Source organism: Panicum virgatum, chromosome 8K, assembly GCF_016808335.1.
Source record: "Panicum virgatum strain AP13 chromosome 8K, P.virgatum_v5, whole genome shotgun sequence".
Taxonomy (NCBI): domain Eukaryota; kingdom Viridiplantae; phylum Streptophyta; class Magnoliopsida; order Poales; family Poaceae; genus Panicum; species Panicum virgatum.
This window is the reverse complement of record NC_053143.1, coordinates 30,973,828-30,992,759: the sequence shown is the minus strand read 5'-3', so window position 1 is coordinate 30,992,759 and position 18,932 is coordinate 30,973,828. Positions and strand designations below refer to the sequence as shown.

At 44.1% G+C, this 18,932-nt stretch overlaps 2 protein-coding genes and 1 long non-coding RNA gene across 5 annotated transcripts; 2 read left to right on the top strand and 1 right to left on the bottom strand.

The window, feature by feature from the left end:
* The first annotated feature begins 2,715 nt into the window (after positions 1–2,715).
* LOC120644406 (pentatricopeptide repeat-containing protein At2g13420, mitochondrial-like) lies at positions 2,716–7,567 on the top strand. Of its 3 annotated transcripts, none has more exons than XR_005663705.1 (3): positions 2,716–3,404; positions 5,242–6,509; positions 6,593–7,567. XR_005663705.1 is itself a non-coding variant. In XM_039921030.1 (2 exons), exons 1-2 carry the CDS (start codon positions 2,787–2,789, stop codon positions 6,205–6,207), a joined length of 1,584 nt encoding a protein of 527 aa, XP_039776964.1. In that variant the 5' UTR covers positions 2,724–2,786; the 3' UTR covers positions 6,208–7,555. The 3 variants fall into 3 exon arrangements, 1 of the variants encoding a protein (XP_039776964.1); XR_005663706.1 differs by having other exon boundaries at positions 2,724–3,404; positions 5,242–7,047; positions 7,138–7,555; XM_039921030.1 differs by having other exon boundaries at positions 2,724–3,404; positions 5,242–7,555.
* Positions 7,568–8,115: 548 nt separating this feature from the next.
* On the top strand, positions 8,116–11,078 carry LOC120644405. The gene is made up of 2 exons (XM_039921029.1): positions 8,116–9,158; positions 10,625–11,078. The coding sequence occupies exons 1-2, from the start codon at positions 8,320–8,322 to the stop codon at positions 11,037–11,039; spliced, it is 1,254 nt and encodes a 417-aa protein (XP_039776963.1). The 5' UTR covers positions 8,116–8,319; the 3' UTR covers positions 11,040–11,078.
* Positions 11,079–12,027: 949 nt separating this feature from the next.
* LOC120646256 lies at positions 12,028–12,943 on the bottom strand. The gene is made up of 5 exons (XR_005664337.1): positions 12,805–12,943; positions 12,644–12,714; positions 12,465–12,531; positions 12,303–12,380; positions 12,028–12,214 (listed from the first exon to the last, which is right to left on the bottom strand). It is a non-coding gene; the product is annotated as an uncharacterized LOC120646256 (long non-coding RNA).
* Positions 12,944–18,932: the final 5,989 nt, after the last annotated feature.

Sequence of the window (18,932 nt, the reverse complement as noted above, 5' to 3'; positions counted from 1 at the left end):
CTTTGCGTATGCTTTTTGTTGGCCTTTCTGATCTGCGACAACCGCAACAAAAAGATTAAATGAGAAAAGAAGGATTAGTATTAATTAGATTATATGGGGATATAGTCATGAAAAGAGTATATTTATACTAATATGGGTATAGTAGTGACATACGTCTTCGGGTTCATTCAATAGAGCCCATTGTTTCTAAGAAATTCGCAATCATAATATCCATAAAGCACACTGTCTGGAGGTTGTTTATAACACTTCGTAAAAGTAAAGTAGAAGTGATGCTATGTGTTATTTAGCTATTAATAGCAAAGTGATACATAATAACGTATGGAATGAAGCACTAACCGATTTGTGATACATTATATTCAAATGGTAACGTCCTCCTTGCATATGGGGGCCTTTTTGCTATAATTGTAAGCGCCGTTAAAAACTCATATCAAAAGTTAGTTTATGAACTTTCATATGAATTTTCTGCAAATAAGCATAAAAACCAAGCTTGAAGTGGTGTAAATATGATAAAAACTAAAGCAAGGACCATCAATAGTGGAAGTTTTATGTTGGTCAGCATGGACAGTTAGAAATTTAGACATTTTAAGACACATAGTTATTCTAAAATATACTAATAAATCCTGATCTTTTTATTAATCTCATGACAGCAAAGTAGGTGCAAATGTTCATGTTTACGATCTCATGTTCTAATATGAACAACAATAATAAAATGAACCAGAAGGCACCCAAAGTGGGGGCTAATGTCGGAGGCACTAGATATATCGTTCCGAGGATTGAATATTGTGTCGGTCCGAGTTGTTCGATATAGTCGATATTAATTAGTTCATATGTTGCCAAAGTTCGCAGTGCGGTTGTACAAACCTTCTCCGTGAAATAGTCATGCACTTGGTAAAGATGAGGTAGTCATATACGCATGGTCAGCGTGCAGCGCACATCTGATCGTTTGTCTATTCGGAGCAAGATCTTAAGAGCATCTCCAGACTTCAGCAATAGTCCCTACTTCCAGCTCCAACTTTTTTTTAGTAGGGGCTCCATCCATTTTTGGGGTTTTTGATTTTTACCTTCAAGTCCAGCAACAACCCCTACATTCCGCCCCTACGCCCTTATGATAGGTGCGACCCATCCGTTAGAATCTAATATTTTACTTTTTCCTTCTTTTCTCCCTACCACATCTCTCTTGCAAACCGAACCTCTCACCACGTCTCCCTCTCCCCCGACGCATCTGCTCTCCTATCTCCCTCCCTGTCTCCCCCGACCCATCTACTCTCCTATCTCTCTCCCTCTCTCTTTCCCCGACGCATCTCTTCCATGGTCCTTGCCTCCATGGCCAAGCTCGGACTGTGCTTGCGGGAGGGCAGTGGAGTTCCATGGCCGAGCTTGGGCACCGCTTGAGGGAGGCATGTGGGGCTCCATGGCCGAGATCGGGCGACACTCAGGGTAGGCCGCAACCCGTGGGGTTCCATGTCCAAGAATGGATGTAGGTTCACGGTACTCCATGGACAAGCTCGGCGACTCTTCACGGCCAAGCTTGGCGACCCTCCATGGCCGAGCGGTCCAAGCATGGACAGATCTAGGGGGTGGGCCGGGGAAGAGTTGGCCTAATGACCTTCATCCTATCCATTTTTCATATTTGATCTTATATTACTACTAGAAAAAATAGCTATTAATTATTTTCTTGTATATGGCAATTGATAATTGAATTGAGAAGGTGAAAAGTGAAAAAAATATCCTTATTAGATTAGATTGACTTATTAACTAAAATATTTTAAAAAAAATCTTCTATGGGACCACACTAACATAAAATCCTAGATTCACCTCTGGGTCCTAAGAGTCCAGAGGCGAAGACCAAGTTGCAGATCCGGACGGTTGGATTCGCTCGGGTGGCTATTGACAGCGAAATCAAGCGAGTGCCGATGGAATTGAGCAGGTGGCCGGCGAGAGCAGCGATGGAGCATATGCAGATAAGCTCCGGAGCTCGAATTGATGTACACGCGCACACGGGTAAAAACAACCTCGAGCACCGAGTAGGGGCCTCTCTAAGGACCCGCGAGAGAAGAGGCTCAGTTGGGGGAAGTAGGGGCTCTTAGATTAAGGATCCGAGTAGGGGCTCTGCTGGAGTGGATTTTTTCGCTTTCGGTTGTCTCTACTTTGTTTTGTTGAGATGCTCTAAGGAATAAGGAGGGGCGTGAGTTTGAAGACATGCTCTCTCTCACACTCTGTGCACGTAGAAGTATAAGATAAATATCCGGCAAAAGAGCAGCAATGGAGAAGCATTTTATGAGAAAAAATTAATACTTCCAAATTATTGGTCATTTTGGCATTTTTAGATTTACAATGCACCTAGATATGATAAATATACAGATGCGTAACAAAATCTATGAATCTAAAAAATTCAAAACGATTAATAATATGGGACGGAGGGAGCACTCAATATTGAACTGTCAACTTTGTTATAGGTATTGGCACCGGGAGCCTAGAGCAAAAAGGATCTTTTGCATAATCTCATATCATTATGAAGTATAATATCAGCATAAAATGAATTTGAGCTAAAATTAAAATTTAGAAGACTATATTAGCCGATTTAAAAATCTCAGATCAAAGTTGAGTTTGCAAAATGGCTATTTTCTGAAAAAAAAAGAAAGCATGAAAGGTGAGCCAGCGTCACTGAAGGCAGCCAGTTTTCATCTCCTGACCGTCCAGTCAGACTACCAACGGTGCCGATCCATCGTCCTTGCAAGCTTGAGGCCCCAAACAACTCTCCGGTCGCAGCCTCGCCGCCGCCCATCATGCCGCCGCATCATATCCCCGCCGCCGGCGGATCCGCCGCGTGCGCCGCCGCCGTCCGCCTCCTCTGCACCTCCACGGTCCCTGCCGAGACCGCCTCCCTTCCCCACCTCCTCGCGCTCCCGCCCGTCACCCCGTCCCCTGCCGCCGACGAGCTCGCGCGCCTGCTCCTGGCGCACCACAACCCCTTCCATCCGGCCGAATCCTCGCTCCAGCTGCTCTCTGGCGGCGGCGTCTCCTTCTCGGGGGACCTCCTCGTCCAGCTCCTCCTCCGCCTCCGCGGCGCCTCCAAGCTCGCGCTCTCGCTCCTCCACTCCACGCGCCTCCACCCGTCCTTCGCCCCCACGCGGCCACCCGCCGACGCCTACGACGCCGTCGTCGACGCGCTCGGCCGCGCGCGCCAGTTCGACGCCGCGTGGCGGGTCGTCGTCGACGCCACAGCCGACGGCGCCGCCTCGCCACGCACGTTCGCGGTGCTGGCGCGGAGGCTCGTCGCCGCGGGCATGACGCGGCAGGCCATCCGGGCGTTCGACGACATGGAGGCGTTCGTCGGGAGGGAGCCCGACGCCGTCGAGTTCGCCACGCTGCTCGACACGCTCTGCAAGTACAAGTACCCCAAGGTTCGGGATCCCGAAACCAGTAGTTGCATGCTTGGTGATAACATTGTTGCCTGATTGATTGATTGACATTGGACTTTTGAGTTTTTGATGATGATATGCACGAATCTACTGAGCATTGCACACTCAGATGCTCTGCTCTTGAGCTAGTAGGTAGGTGTTCTACCTTGGCTTGTTGGATATTTGTCCTGGTCATTTTTCCAGACTTGAGGGATAGTTCAATGCAGTGAAGTTTTTGCTGCTTGTGAGGTGTCATTCTCATTTATCTCTGGCAAATTTTTTAGGATAAGATGGCAATATTATGTACTTGTTGTAGCTGTGTTTTGGCTGTCTGTAGGATTAGCTTTTTGTCCAACACTCTTTAGCTCTTTGTGGCATAGCTTAAAGCTCTTAGCTTCTCATTGTATTTTGGTGTGCAGTTTGGTATGTCCTAATGAACATGGGTAATATAGTTCTATGATTGTTGTTTTTTGTGAATCGATATGTAGTAGTTTCTAAAGAATCTGTTGGTAGGCACTATTCGGTTGGTTCCTTCTGGAATATCTGGGCTTAATTTTTTGTTACCTTCTGATACACGCAAGTGATTACTCAGACATTCTTTTATTTTGCATAATTTTTGTATGAAATTTGCACAGTTGATGTATGACATGGACTTTGGTTTTGAGCTTCCTGTGAATCTTGTTATTCATATTTTCATATACATTATTTCTTATCATGGTAAGCTTCAGCAGGTGGAGTATTTTCTGTAATGGGTTGCTGAAGCATAGGATTGTCTTTGCTTTCTGCTTATGATCTGTTCTCCATACGATTGTCTATGATTTCTGCATATGATCCGTTTTCCATAGGATTGTCTTTGCTTTCTGCATACGATCTGTTTTCCAAGGCATAGCAAAATGACAATCGACCATTGTGAAATTGAATGATATCAGGGTAAAAGGTGGTATGTTTGATCAAATTAATACATAGAGTATCTTTGTCAGGCTTACTGAGTTGAATAAGGGTGCTAGGAGAAATAATTTGCCCTTCTGTAGACTTGGTTGCTTTGCTTGATGCTTGTGATCGTAGCAATGGATAATTAGTGCTTAAATTACTCAGTAGATTTGCTTCTCTAGATTTTTCAAGAGGTTTGTCACATTAAAATTGTCCTTTTGCTGTGTGTTGCTGACAACCAAAGACCAGAGTATCAGTCTACGGATAAATGGTTTATGCAGACTTATCACACACTTTAATGTTTGGTATTTTTTATTTGGGAAGATGATTCCAGCGACTTCCTAAAAAGAACATGATTTCAATGAAGCTGTCTTTTTATTACTTTTTGTGAGGTTTATGTGTTAATGTTAACAGTGTGCTTACGAGCTTATGATCAAATTAATATACTACTGCTATGTCTACTTTAGTAAGGGGCCAAATTCTTGAATTTATCAACTTCAGTTACTGCATGTGTACCAATGTCTGTATGGAATCCTATGCTTCTGAACTGATAATCAGCGAGGGTAAATTAGAAAGTTAATAAAACACTCAGAGTCAGCTCATATAGGGTTTGAACTGCATTTGTCAGCTCTCATATCTTTGGTTAGCTTATAGTTTTTGTTATGGCCTTTTGAGGGACTGATTAGATTAGGGGTGTAAATTGGTGACCCTTAGCCCGTAGGTGCACCTCCAACCCTCTTTAGTTCAGATATTTGCACTACTTCTTCAAAAAAGTGAGATCCCATTTTGAAAAAGTAGTACAAATATTTGAACTAAAGAGGGTTGGAGGTGCACCTAAGGGTCACCAATTTGCACCCCTGATTAGATTCATTTACTGATCTTTCCATTGGCATTTTTATCACCATTATAGGTTGCTACAGAGATATTTAATAAAAGGAAATACAAGTACGAGCCAAATGAAAAGATGTACACTATTTTAATTTACGGATGGTGCAAGGTAAATCGGAGTGACATGGCTCAGAAGTTCCTAAAAGACATGATTGACCATGGAATAGAACCAAACATAGTCACATACAACATTCTCCTGAATAGTACCTGCAGGCATGCAAGTTTGCACCCTGATAACCGATTTGATAGAACAGTTCATGCAGCTGAGGATCTGTTGAAGGAGATGCGTGACAAGCAAATTGAACCGGACGTGACCAGCTACTCAATCATCTTGCATGTTTACAGTCGTGCACATAAACCTGAGTTGTGTCTCTGTATGTTCCGCTCGATGAAAGAGAGAGGCATTTGCCCCACAGTAGCAACCTACACTTCTGTGATCAAGTGCCTTGCCTCCTGTGGGAGATTGGAAGATGCTGAGACCTTGCTTGATGAGATGGTTGCAGAGGGAGTATGTCCATCTCCAGCTACCTACAATTGTTTCTTCAAGGAGTATCGGGGGAGAAAGGATGTGAGTCGTGCCCTACAATTGTACAATAAGATGAAGGCAGCTGGTTCACCAACAGCACCTGATATTCACACATACAACATTCTGCTAGGAATGTTCATCAAACTGGACCGACATGGATCTGTTATGGAAATTTGGAGCGATATGTGTGAGAGTACAGTGGGTCCTGATCTTGATTCGTACACCTTGCTGATCCATGGTTTTTGTGACCGCCAGAAATGGAGGGAGGCATGCCAGTTCTTCATGGAAATGATAGAGAAAGGTTTTCTCCCCCAGAAGATCACCTTTGAAATGCTGTATCGTGGACTGATACAGGCAGATATGCTGAGGACCTGGAGAAGGCTGAAGCGCAGGGTTGATGAAGAAGCAGCAAAATTTGGTGATGAGTTCAAACTTTATCACATCAAGCCTTACAAGAGGTGAACATGTGCAAAAGTTGTATGCTGACCTTGTGACTCCAACATGACTGGAACACAACCATCAGATTTACCTCATCGAAAACCATCAGATTTACCTCATCGAAACTGTCACTCAGTATATGAAATTCCTGACCAAAGATGAGCTAGCCACTGTATGTGGGAGCAGGGAACTGGTGAGAAGGATTTACAAAGTGGCACTTGTAACAATTACTCTGCTTGATGTGAACAACCGGTTGAGCATGGACGTCGTATTAGAACAGTTAACAAAAGACAGTTATTCATTGTTATGTTTCGAAAAACTTGAAGGTAAACTACTCCTGTCTGCTTGTTTGAATATTTTGAGAAGTTTTGCAAGACCAGCTCTGAACCATTTCATCAGTACATTTCAGAAATAAGTTTGCTTGCTTGGGAGGCTTTGATTTTACCGACCAGGTGAAGACTATTCTGCAGTGCTGTTAGGAACGGCCTCCAAGCAATCCCATAAGTTGCTATTCCAGTCATGCAGCATAAACCTTGGTGTTTCCCAATTTGACATGAAATTAGCTTTGTAAAGGCAATGCAGGATCACACATGTCCAAAGGTTAATGCTGTGTTTTCAATAGTTGATACGTTGGCCATTAAGTATGATGCCTATTGTTGGATAATTGAGGAAACCACTAAATTTGTTTATCGGAGGATCCATTCTCTTCAGACAGGACACTTGCCCCTTTATCCCCTCAAACATGCATGCAATGGCTCTACCTCAAGTACAGCAAACAGAGCAACAAGACATTTGTCGATTCGCATCACCCGTTATTACCAGGCTCATCAACCTTCAGGCATGTTTTTTTGTGGCAGCTAGCAGGTTGGTTTGGCCGTAGTAGCTTTGGCATCTGTTTTGGTCGTCTTGGTATTCTTGATCTGCAGTTTGGTAAGAAAATGGCAGTGCTTGCAGCTTGCGATGTGCACAGGCACACGGGTACCAACTGAAAGCACATGGCGGATCCTCAAGCAGAGCACGCGAGAAGAAAGTATTGCAGTTGCGATTTAGTTCATCTCTATCGATGGTGCTCCTTCCGTTCTAATTTATTGTTTGTTTTGAGTTCCGGTGGTTCAGTTTTTTGTTTCCGGATATGCTACCTTTGTTTCACTGAAGTGTGGGTTCGGAAGTGCCCCTGACGGGAGATTCTGAACCCAACAAGGTGTTGTACGAGGGGAGTTTTTTTTTTTTTGAAACAAATTGTACGAGGGGAGTTCAGGTGCTGGAACACCTTGAAGTGCTTCCGTGCTCGGTGCTCCATCAATAAACACACCAAAATGTGCATGGATAATTTAACCAAAAAATATGTATGGATAGAGAATGAAATTATCTATATTTAAGCAAATTTTTAGGTTCAACAAATGTTTTTGCACGGAGAATAAAAAAATACAATAAGGATGTAATTGGATCGGATGCACTGTTCATCTGGACCCACGACCCGCACCTTTTCATATGCCTATTTGTCTTTCTTTTTTTTTTGCTTATTCTTGCACATAATTTTTCATGCGCATATAGTTTTTTTACAGCAATCAACGTACAGTATAGTTTTTGTTAAATTTGTCATGCACGTTATTTGGTGTTTTTTTATGGTGGAGTATTAGGAGCACCTCAAGGTTGTTCTCGGTGTTGTACAACAGCGTCCCTGTGCGGCTGTGCTCCCTCCACAAGAGCACGGGAAAAAATAAACTCGAACTGAAGAGATTCGTTGCTAGTTGCGACACCGTCGATTCTCAATCGGACGCTCCGGAGCGCTCCGCTCCTGCACTCCACGTCATGGCTGACCCCACCACCGCGTCCGGTGTGACGACCAGACCGCACCTGGGCCCACGCGTCATCCACCGCTGACCCTTGTCTCCTTCCCCAATCCCCACCCTTCTTCCAGAACGTTCCCGAACCCCTCTCCCCCACCCCGTTCTCAAAGCAATCCGCCGCTGCAGAACCTTCCGAGGACACCGCGCTCCTTCTCGAACCTTCCCCTCGCCCCCAATATATACCGCGCCACGGAATCCTCCGTTCCCATCGCAACACAACTCGAATTCGCAAACGAGCAAACAAGACAACACCGACTGCCAAGAAAAGCTTGAGACAGCAACGGCCATGGCGTCCCGCCGGTTCTTCGCCTACGACCCCTACGACTACTACTACACCACCCCGTACCACTACCCCTACCCGTACTACCACCACCAGCAGGCCACCCCAGCCCGCAGAGGCAGCGGCTTCTTCCCGGTCGCCGCGGACGCCGAACCCGCGGCGGTGAGGAGGGCGGCCGTGGACGTGGACCCTGCGCCCAGGGCGAGGTCGGTCTCGATCCCCGTCCATTTCGTCGGGTCAGATCCGGAGGCGCTGCCGGAGAGGGAGGAGGCGGGGCTGCGCGCGGAGCCGGGGGCCAGGGTGGCGGCCGCTCCGGCGGTCGTGCCTGCGAATGTGAAGCGGGCGCCGTCGGTGGAGGAGGCCGCGGTGCGGGTGCAGGCGGCGGCGCGCGGGTTCCTGGCGAGGCGGTCGGTGCGGTCGGTGCGCGAGGTGGAGCGGGAGGCCGAGGACGTCGGGCGGAAGGTCGCGCGCGAGGCGGAGGCGCTGCGCGGGGACGCGAGGGCGCGGATCGCCGTCGGGGAGTCGCTGATGAGGCTGCTGCTGCGGCTCGACGCGGTGCGCGGCGCGCGGGAGTACCGGCGGAGGGTCGCCAGGCGGGTGCTCGCGCTGCAGGACGCCGTCGACGCCCTCGAGCCCAAGGCGGCGACGGCGCTGGCGCCGGAGGAGATGACCGAGGCCGGGGACGACACCGCGGCTGCTGAAATTGCGGAGGAGAGCGTCGTGGTCCCGAGGCTGCCGGATGCCGCGGACCACGTAGCTGAGAAGGAATCGAAGGCGGCGGCTGAGACGACCGACGGGATGGAGGTGGATGGAGAAGTCGCCAGCGGCGAGCTGGAGAAGAACAGGGGAAAATTGGCTGGGGGACACCGTTGGAGTGTGGCTTTTGCTCTGAGCCACTAAAAAATATTGTCTTTGCCCAAAGACACTAACATTGTGTGGCCATTTGCCACAACACATCGCCGTTGCCCTCCGTCTTCCTCGCGTCACTGCCGCCGCGCCTCCATCGCGGCTGCTGTCGGCGGTGAGGAGGAGGAAGAAGGGCAAAGCCACCACGGGACCCCACGAGAACCCCGACCTCGCGCCACATTCCCAGCCCACCACCACCTCCACGCCCGAGCGCAAGCGCCAGCAGCCGCGAGACCGTGCCCCGGCCACCGGCTCCGACTCCGAGCCGGACCCCTCGCTGTCGTCCTCGCCGGGCTCGGTGCGGCGCCTCATCGAGCCCTACTCGAGGCCCCGCCTCCTCGCCATCCTGGCGCAGGCGGCCGCGGCCGACCCCGCGCTGCGCGCCCGCCTAGCCGCCGCCGCCGACGCGTCGCCCTCCCACCGCCGGCTCTTCGTCCACGGCCTGCCCCCGCGCGCCGGCGCCGCCGCGCTCGCGGCGGCCTTCTCCAGCTTCGGGCTCCTCGCGGACTGCCACGCCGTCGCGGACCGCGCCACCGGGCGGTGCCGAGGGTACGGCTTCGTCTCCGTCGCCTCCCGCGCCGCAGCCCGCCGCGCGCTCCGGGACGCCCCGCGCGTTGCCGTCGCCGGCTGCCCCGTCTCCGCCGAGTTCGCCTCGGCGGGACCCGGCCCCGGCCCGTCCGGCGGCGGCGCCGGGCGGCGGGTGTACGTGACCAACGTCGCGCCGGACGCCAGCGCGGAGCGGCTGCGCGCCTTCTTCGCGCGGTTCCGGGAGCTCGACGGCGGGCCCTTCGGGTTCGACGCTGACACCGGGAGCTCCCGCGGGTACGCGCTGTTCGTGTACCGTGCGGCGGCCGGCGCCGCCAAGGCGGTGGAGGAGCCGTACCGCGTGTTCGAGGGGCGCACGCTGCGTTGCCAGCTCGCCAATGAGCCCGCGCGGAAGGCCAAGGCACCCCGGCGCCGCCGCCGGCGGCGGCGGTGGCAGAAGCACCCGGGCTGCAGCCGGGCTGGGGCGGCGGCAGAAGCACCCGGGCTGCCATGGGAGTGCTTGGTGAAGGCGGGGCCTCTCTCTCTGCTCTGATTCTTGGTTCCGTAGCCAGGGGAGTGTATGGGAGAGGAAGGAGGCGCGGCGGCGTCAGGGAGGGGCGGCGGCGGCAGCAAGAAGGGGCGGCGGGCTCCTCCTCCTCACCGCCGGCAGCAGCCGCACCCGCGGGTACTGCGAGCAGGAGAAGGAAGAGGATGGAGGCGCGGCGGCAGTGACGCGAGGGAGACGGAGGGCAAACGGCGATGTGTTGTGGCAAATGGCCACACAATGTTAGTGTTTTTGGGCAAAGACAATATTTTTTAGTGGCTCAGAGCAAAAGCCACACTCCAACGGTGTCCCCCAGCCAATTTTCCCGAAGAACAGAGAGGAGGCGGAACCGGCTCCGCGCAACGCCAATCTTCTTGATGTCGACGACAAGCCGGATGATGATTCGGACGCGGAGGGCGGCGAATGGGAGATGGTGGCCGACGAGCCGGCGCCGCCGCACGAAGCGCCGACGCAACAAGAAGCGGCGGCGGGGAAGGAGACCTCCGCCGCCGGCCCGGACGCGAAGAGGCTGATGGAGATGGTGGCGGCGCTGTGCGAGCGGAGCGCGCAGCCGTGCGCGGTGATGGGGGCGCTGGCGGAGCGCGTGGACGCGCTGGAGCGCGCCGTGCGGCGTGTGGAGGACGCCGAGCGCCGCCGGCGGCGAGCCAAGAAGCTCAGGAAGGATGGCAAAGGGAGCAACCGGAGCAAGTGCTACTCCGACGGAGGATTGACTGATGAAGCACGCCATTGACAAGGATAACACCACTTCTGTAATTCAACCAAACGCGGTGGCTCAGGGCGCGTTTAGTTCCCAAAAATTTTGACCTCGAAATTTTCGTCTCTCCCTTTGAACACGTGTGAGGAGTACTAAATATAGTCAAAGGACGTACCCAGTGCCGTAGGCTTCCCGCACTGTGTGGGGTCTGGGGAAGGGTTGTCTTTAAGCCCCAAGCCCCAAGCCTAACCTACACAAATGTGCAGAGGCTGGGGCTCGAACCCGGGACCTTCCGGTTACAGATGGTAGGCTCTACCGCTGCACCAGGCCTGCCCTTCGGAGTACTAAATATAGTTAAACAATAAAATTAATTGCACAGTTTGGATATACATGGCGAGATGAGTCTTTTGAGCCTAATTAGTGCATAATTAGTCATAAGTGCTACAGTAACCCACTTGTGCTAATGATGCGGTCAAAGGTCTCAAAAGATTCGTCTCGCGGTTTCTAGGTGAGTTCTGAAATTAGTTTTTTAATTAGTGTCCGAAAAGTCTTCCCGACATCTGGTCAAACTGTTGATTTGACAACAAAAAAATTTTGGTTTGGGAACTCAACGCGCCCTCACTGGCTGTTTCATTCGATTTGTTCCTTGTACTGGTATATCTGCAGTAATTGAGGATGAAAAATTTTGGTTGCACAATTGTTCTGGGCTCGTACCACATTTGCACACTTGCTATTTCTCGGATGGCTGAAATTGGTTCTGATTTCAGTAGGTGAAAACTAAGCTGAGACGAAGAAGGGCAGGGGCGTTGATTTCTTTCCAGACAGAGAGAGTGTGCGAGAACAAAGTCCATCCGATCTCTATTACGAGTGAAATAATTGTCAAACTATATGCAAGTTGAAGATTTCAATCACACTAGAAGAGTGCGTGGCGGTGCCGCGCAGAAATATGCCCTTGGTGAGGCTAGTGAAAGTACATACATATTCATTAGACATAGGAACATAAAAATATACATATGTGTTTCACAGTTGTATTAGTCTGCATAATCTAGTCAAAAGTACATATTTCGGCCTTGCAATATAGAAAGGTCTGAAATATTTCAAAAGGATGGTTCTATTTATTAGAACCATCAGAAGGAAGCACTATATATTTAACAGAACACCATTAGAAGGCACTTCTGTTCAAAAGATTGTCCTCACACTGTCGTTTGTCCCTGGTCCAAAACAACATAATTTGTAAGTAACTTTGAAAGCTGGAAGTGTCAAAGTATAATATTGAGTGAAGACATGTTGCAAGTTTACCTGTTAACAAATAGCTTATATTCTCTGTCTCTTCGATGATCCAAGGAAGTCTTGATTTTCTTTCAAGTCTTCGTTATCCTATCAAGGGTGAATGTGTTAGGGTTTTTATTTGGTTGGGGGAATTATGTCAGTAAAGAAAGTGGTGCTTTAAGATAATATTACCATTGCATTTGGAGTTTTTTCCCGTTTGGTACCCAAATTTATTTTTTTGTCTTTGACGTTATCGCTCCTTAATTAAAAAATAGCATAGTAACAGGCAATGATTTTTTTTTGTAGGAAATAGAAATGTAAAAGAAATAATTAAAAAAATATATTCAGATGATATTAAGGAAGAAATGTACTCATGCTTTTGAACTTGCATCATTTCATTGTCGGTAGAGTGGTGGTACTCATGCTGACTTTTTCGTTGGATCTATATTTAGAAATATTGTATGCAATTAATATTAGAGTAAAGGCAGGAATAAACGAAAGCATATATTTGAACGAATTTGTACAATTTTACCTTTTTAGGTTCCATTGGGATCAGTGATGGTAGGCTTGTCTGAACAGCTTGGGAAGAACTATTTGTAGTGAGAGAACTGGTCTTTCGAAATACTGGTATATTGGCTTGCCTTCCAAGTTGCTCTTTAACGTAGATAACTTCGAAAGTTGGCTCGTCACTGTTGATGCTTTTTTTAGCTGATATTTTCACAACAAAAGTATACCTCTGACCAATCAAATCTGATATCTCAGCTGGAGTTTCGTATTTGTCGTACATACTTTTTAATCTTTGTATTGGTTTCCCAATAAGTTGTTGTGCCTTTTGATCAAACACAATGAACTCAAGCTCATATGTTTCATCAGCTGCCATGAAGGATAATTTGTACCTGTATTTTAAGTCATGAAAGATAGTTAGTAAGAGATAATTGCATTCGATAAATTAGAAAGATCATGCATTTGATAATGGAAATAGTTTCTTTAAATGTTGGTATCGAATGGAGGTATTAATCAATTTATGAGAGAAATGGTATAAAGCTTTTTTCAACAGTTCTTGATTGACAATGTGTGAACTTCAAGTTTAAGAATGTTGGTATACGCAAATGGTAATAGCAATTATATTGGTAATGGTTGGACATGAATAATGAAAAATTTTACCTGTCTTCTGCTTCAGTGCAAGGACATGTATCCTTAGAGCACTTGTATGTTGAATTATTGTAATAAGACCTTGAGTTACAAATCTTGCATGCTGGATAGTACCAACGCTGATTTGGAGATAACTTAGTGATAGTGACAGTGCATTGGAATCTTGTGTTCTGTCAAATAATAGGAAATTGTGGTTAGGACATTGGGTGAAGCAAATGGATAACTAAATTACACATGTATTATTCTTACCATGTGTTCGAAAGGATCCATATGCTTGAGTTGAAGAACAGTTTTTTGCTCAACAGCCTGCTGTATAGTTTTGTTATCTTGTAGTTCTATTTTCTCCATAGCATCCACTTCTGATGGTAACCTGAAATTGTATAATTAGAATATATGTGCTGTCTATTTATATGTCCAGTAATATTTTTTTGACGCAAAAATATAGCTTACATGTTATAGTATTCTTGTATGGCGGGTATCTGAAAATCATTAATGTACCATCGACAGGCAGATGTTCCAGTGAGATATGATGGTTGTCCTCTTAATCCTTTCATGAGTGTACCAACAAAGATAGCTACAACAGCTGTTTCTTGTCCGAGTTCATAGACTTTGTCTCCATCAAATTCTGTTGCTCTTGCACCAGCTAGTGATAAGTTGACTTCCATACTGCTGAAAACATAGAAAAAAGAGGAATCAGTACCACAATTTTTTTTTGCTATAAGATCAAATAAGCATATTAGTTTTAATATGGAGAAAAGGAAACCAATATGCTGTATAATTAGGATGTAGTTAAGGACACATGTTTGGTTTTGGTGACCTTCTATAAAAATAAAATATATGTGAATAAGTTTTTGAAATTATTAAAGTATAAGTTATATTTACTTGACATCTCGTAGAGTAATCGTCCTTCGCTTTTGCATTGTTCCGGCTGCTGTGCGAAATTCTGCAACATCTGAAATCGCTATAATCTGTCCAATGACATCTGCATACAACGAAAGAAGTGAAATTTAAAATGTGCAGTAGTAAGTTTCAAAAAGTTTGGGAACAGAAAATTATTTCCTAGATAGCAGTCTAGTTGTTGCTGTAATAAAATCGAGAATTAGCACTACACAGGAATACCCTAGATTTGTAAACATTGTAGACCTGTGACACTCACTATGATGGTATGATTTATGTTGTAATCTGTAGACATTTTTCCAACTTAGAGAATTTAAAGAATATGTTTACATACCTAGAAATTGGTCCTTCATGTTTTTATGCTGCTCTAGTTCAGAGAAAGGAGTTAATGAATATGTGACCTTTGGAAACATGGCTGGTTCTGGTTGTACAGTAGTAATTATTGTTCTCTTGTTTAGCCTTATCATATAAGGATTTTGAACGACTCTGTATCCAGGCTTTGCTTGTTCAACCAGAAATTTTTTCATTGTTACAACTTTCCCTTCTTGTAGCTGAGTTTTTAAAAAGGGAATTGAGTCTGGTGGTATTTCAACATACATAGAAGTGCCCTGTGGAAACAATAAAGAGAAAAATTGATGATTAGCTAGAGATCTTTTTACTCTTATGAAAGAGGAAAACACAACTGGTAGAAAACTTTGTTGCAAGTAGAAATTTAAAATTTTACTTCTTTTATAAGAGTTGAATTGAAGACAGTAATGTTACATATTTAATTTAGGTATCCTTATTAATTTTTATAAGAAATATGTAACACTATGATTTTACCTTCTGGTCAATTATAACCAGATCTAGATGCTTGACCTCCTCATCATCTGATCTTCCACGGAATTCCCACACTCTTGATATTCTCACACATATAGTCCAATGATATTGTCCAGGTCTTATATCTGACAGTAAGTCAATTGCCATCTAAAGAGAAATAAAAAAGAAATGTTATATATATGTGAACACTTCATGGTATACTATATTTTTTGTTTCATTAGTACAAGTGCCGTCTTCTTTTTCTATAAGGATTTTTAGTCCATTTTTATTAGTAACTCGTGATGCAGCAACATACAATTGTCCATGTGTAAAAACAGGCTTTTTTAGATATATACCAACATTGCATAATGTTTGTCCTTGACTTTTATTTATTGTCATAGCATAACACACTTTAATAGGGAATTGACGTCGATTTAGAACAAATGGCCATTTAGATCCTCTTGTAGTTAAATTTATACGTGGAATTGATACTTTACAGCCAATATTTGAACCAGTTATAATAAGTGCCTCAATTACATTATCTGCAAGATTTGTAACAATCAACCTTGTGCCATTACATAAACCAATGCTTTGGTTGATATTTCGTAGAAGCATGATAGGAACACCTTTTTTAAGCGTTAGTTTATGTTGTGGAAAATTATTTGCATTTAGGGAGTTTAAGTATTCAATGGGATATAATATATCAGCATCGTTACATGCGTCAAAACATTTTGAAATGGAATCTGCACTATAGTACTCTTTTCCTTCACCTGGTACAAGTGTTGATATATATGCATTGATATCATCGGCTATTTCATTGGTTGGAGTTAATATTGCTCTTTCTTTTAGGTAAGTAGGGTTCAAATAATTTTGTTTGAAGTCAGGATATATAGCATTTACTAAAGCAGGAATTTTTGGCTTGTCAGTAAGTAGTAGAAGGTCATTTGGTATGCGAATCCATGTTGGATCTTCATCATTATCATGTTTGGTTGTAGGTAATTTACCATCTCCTAGATCAAGTAACCAATTGGTAAAATCTCGTAATTCATCTTGTTGTTCTTTAGATAGATTTTTGTTTTGTAGTCGCATATTTTTTGTTAGCTTGATTACCTTGACGTCTTTCCATAGATAAGATCTTATAATTGTGGCATCAACTATCTGAGATCTTGTCCCATATTCTATTACTGGTAATATTTGGCGTAAATCTCCACCAAGTACTACCACTTTGCCACCAAATGGGATTGCGTTTGCTTTTTCATCGTTTTGACTAATGATATCTCTTAGAGATCGATCTAATGCTTCAAAACATTGTTTATTTGTCATAATTGCTTCATCCCATATTACTAATGATGTTTCTATTAGTAGTTCCGCAAGAATAGTTCCGCGTTTGATGTCACAAATTGATGTCTCATCAATATCAAGTGGTATCTTAAATCTAGAATGTGCTGTTCTTCCATTTGGTAGCAATAATGATGCTACTCCGGATGATGCTACTGCTAGAACAATTTTTTTTCGAGCTCTAAGATATGAGACAATGGTATTCCATAAGAATGTTTTCCCTGTTCCTCCATAACCTGACACAAAATAGAAGCCTGGTTTGTTTTGTAAGACCGATTCTACTATAGTTTCAAAAGCAATCTTTTGTTCGGTATTTAATTGACCATATAATATATTGGCTTCTTCTTCTAGTTGATCTATATTGTAACTTGTTTCTTCTTCAATTAAGCGATTATTGTAACGGTTATTATATTCGATGCTTCGCTTTGGTAAATTGAATGAAGTTATTTGTATGCCATTGCGAGACAATATATATTGTAAGTCATCTAGTAACATGTCACGTAGTTGGTCATCAGTTGTATGATGTTTGATTGGATGATATTTTTGTTCTAATTCGTGTTCAAAGTCGTCAGTCATGAATCGCCAATTCTTTTCAAAAAACTTCATTTCGTCTTGTATATTGCAATATAATAACATAGTAACAAAAAGTTGTCTTAATTGAAATGATGAAGACCATGTAGTAGCCTCTTTGAATGTTTGGTACCATTCATTGTCATTATTTAATAAACCTCTTGCAGAGCATGCATCTTTGAATGTATTGTATACAACTCCATTATATGTTTTAATATCATTGTAGCTTTTAGCTCCTTTAACTACCATCAATAGCATTCGCAAGTAAAATCTTTCACCTTCAGCTGGGTTTACATAGTATAGACGACCAATTTTGAAACCATGTTTTCTTTCATTCCATTTACGGTTTGTCTGATCCCATGTCCATTTTGTTGGAAATTCACAATAGGTTAATTCATGAGCCTTTTCATATTGTTGGTTTGCTGTAAACCACTCAGTTAGCATTGTTTTTTGAATATTAGGATTTGTCATCAGCTTTTTTAGGTCGTCATCAGTTTTGATAGAAACATTGTTCATTAATGGTAAATGGACTGGTAAACATTCTACAGGAGGTGTATGATGGTGAATCTCAAATCCAAATAATCTCCATAGTGCATCCTGCTCGCACAAATATCTACATTCAAGATATTCCTTTATTTCATCTATCATATCATTTTCTATGTTTCTAGGTGCATCCTCACCCTTTTTGATTCGATGGAATATAATGTTGGCTTTATCAGGTCCTTTGTGGACATATTTACATAAATATTTAATTATTCTACTTTTGTTGCAATATTCGACATTTATATGAGCTTGGTATTTTTTTAAGAGAAATATATTGTAGGGGACGACCCATCTATTGTCAAGATGGCAATTTTCTTTGTAAATAAAAACTCCTGTATTGCGTCGTCTATATATTGTAAATCCATTATCGTCAAATTTTGTTTCATTTTGAAATTCTTTTGGATAAAATTTGGAGCACTTCCCTTTTTTCATGCAAGGACAATAAGGATTTGCATTTCCACAAGGTCCATGCATAATATGTTCAGCTACAAGCACATATCCTAGGGAATCATTATTTGAATCAGGGATCTCAGCTAATATTAAGCTATCTATTGTTTCATATGTAATATTTCTGTTACTCTTTGATAACCAAACTAATATGTGAGCATGAGGTAGACCTCTTTTTTGGAATTCGATAGAATATAATATTGCATCAACTGGGCCGAAGACGACACCATTTTCAATATCATGTAATAATTCTTGAAGTTTCATATGAAATACTCGTACTATTATATCTGGTCGATCATTTGGTTGTTGCCCTGGCAGTAGCATTTGTGAAATTTCTGGCCATTTAGGATTGCATGTAAATGTTATGAATAGATCTGGGGGGCCATAAACACGGCATATAGCAATACCATCATGGTAGTTCTGTACCATGTATCGTCTACTTCCAATATGGCTACATGGTAACAATACTCGTTTGCCAATTTCTCCACCTTTTTTATGACCTTTTTCTATTGCATCAGTTATACCTTGTAAATATTCAACTCTTAATTTGGATTGATTTCTAGCAATGAATAAGAGTCTATCCTCATCTTCGCATGCTCGGGCATCAACTATTATTTGTTTCGATAGCCTTCCGTAACATAAGTAAGGATTAGGCTGATTTGGTCTATAGTGTATTTGATACTTGAAATAATCATGCATTGTTAACCTTTTTCGTTTTCCATTGCTATTGTTATAATAGATATTTATTTGGTACCCTCTCTCTCCATATGGAAATAGCAGTGGGTATTGTAATGCCATGTATGCAGGGTGATATATAGAGATTTGTTGCAATCCATGTCTTTTGTTACTTACTATAATATCACGTTTACAGTTTTCTGTTGAATAGTCGCCAACTATTAATAGTGCTAACTCATC

What these genes read in the sequence shown, in the direction of transcription:
- LOC120644406 (XM_039921030.1), top strand. Translation starts at nt 2,787, where the DNA reads ATGCCGCCGCATCATATCCCCGCCGCCGGCGGATCCGCCGCGTGCGCC. An exon ending in GCAAGTACAAGTACCCCAAG is followed by an intron (nt 3,405 to 5,241) that starts GTTCGGGATCCC and finishes TCACCATTATAG; the next exon opens with GTTGCTACAGAGATATTTAA.
- LOC120644405 (XM_039921029.1), top strand. Translation starts at nt 8,320, where the DNA reads ATGGCGTCCCGCCGGTTCTTCGCCTACGACCCCTACGACTACTACTAC. An exon ending in GGCGAGCTGGAGAAGAACAG is followed by an intron (nt 9,159 to 10,624) that starts GGGAAAATTGGC and finishes CCCGAAGAACAG; the next exon opens with AGAGGAGGCGGAACCGGCTC.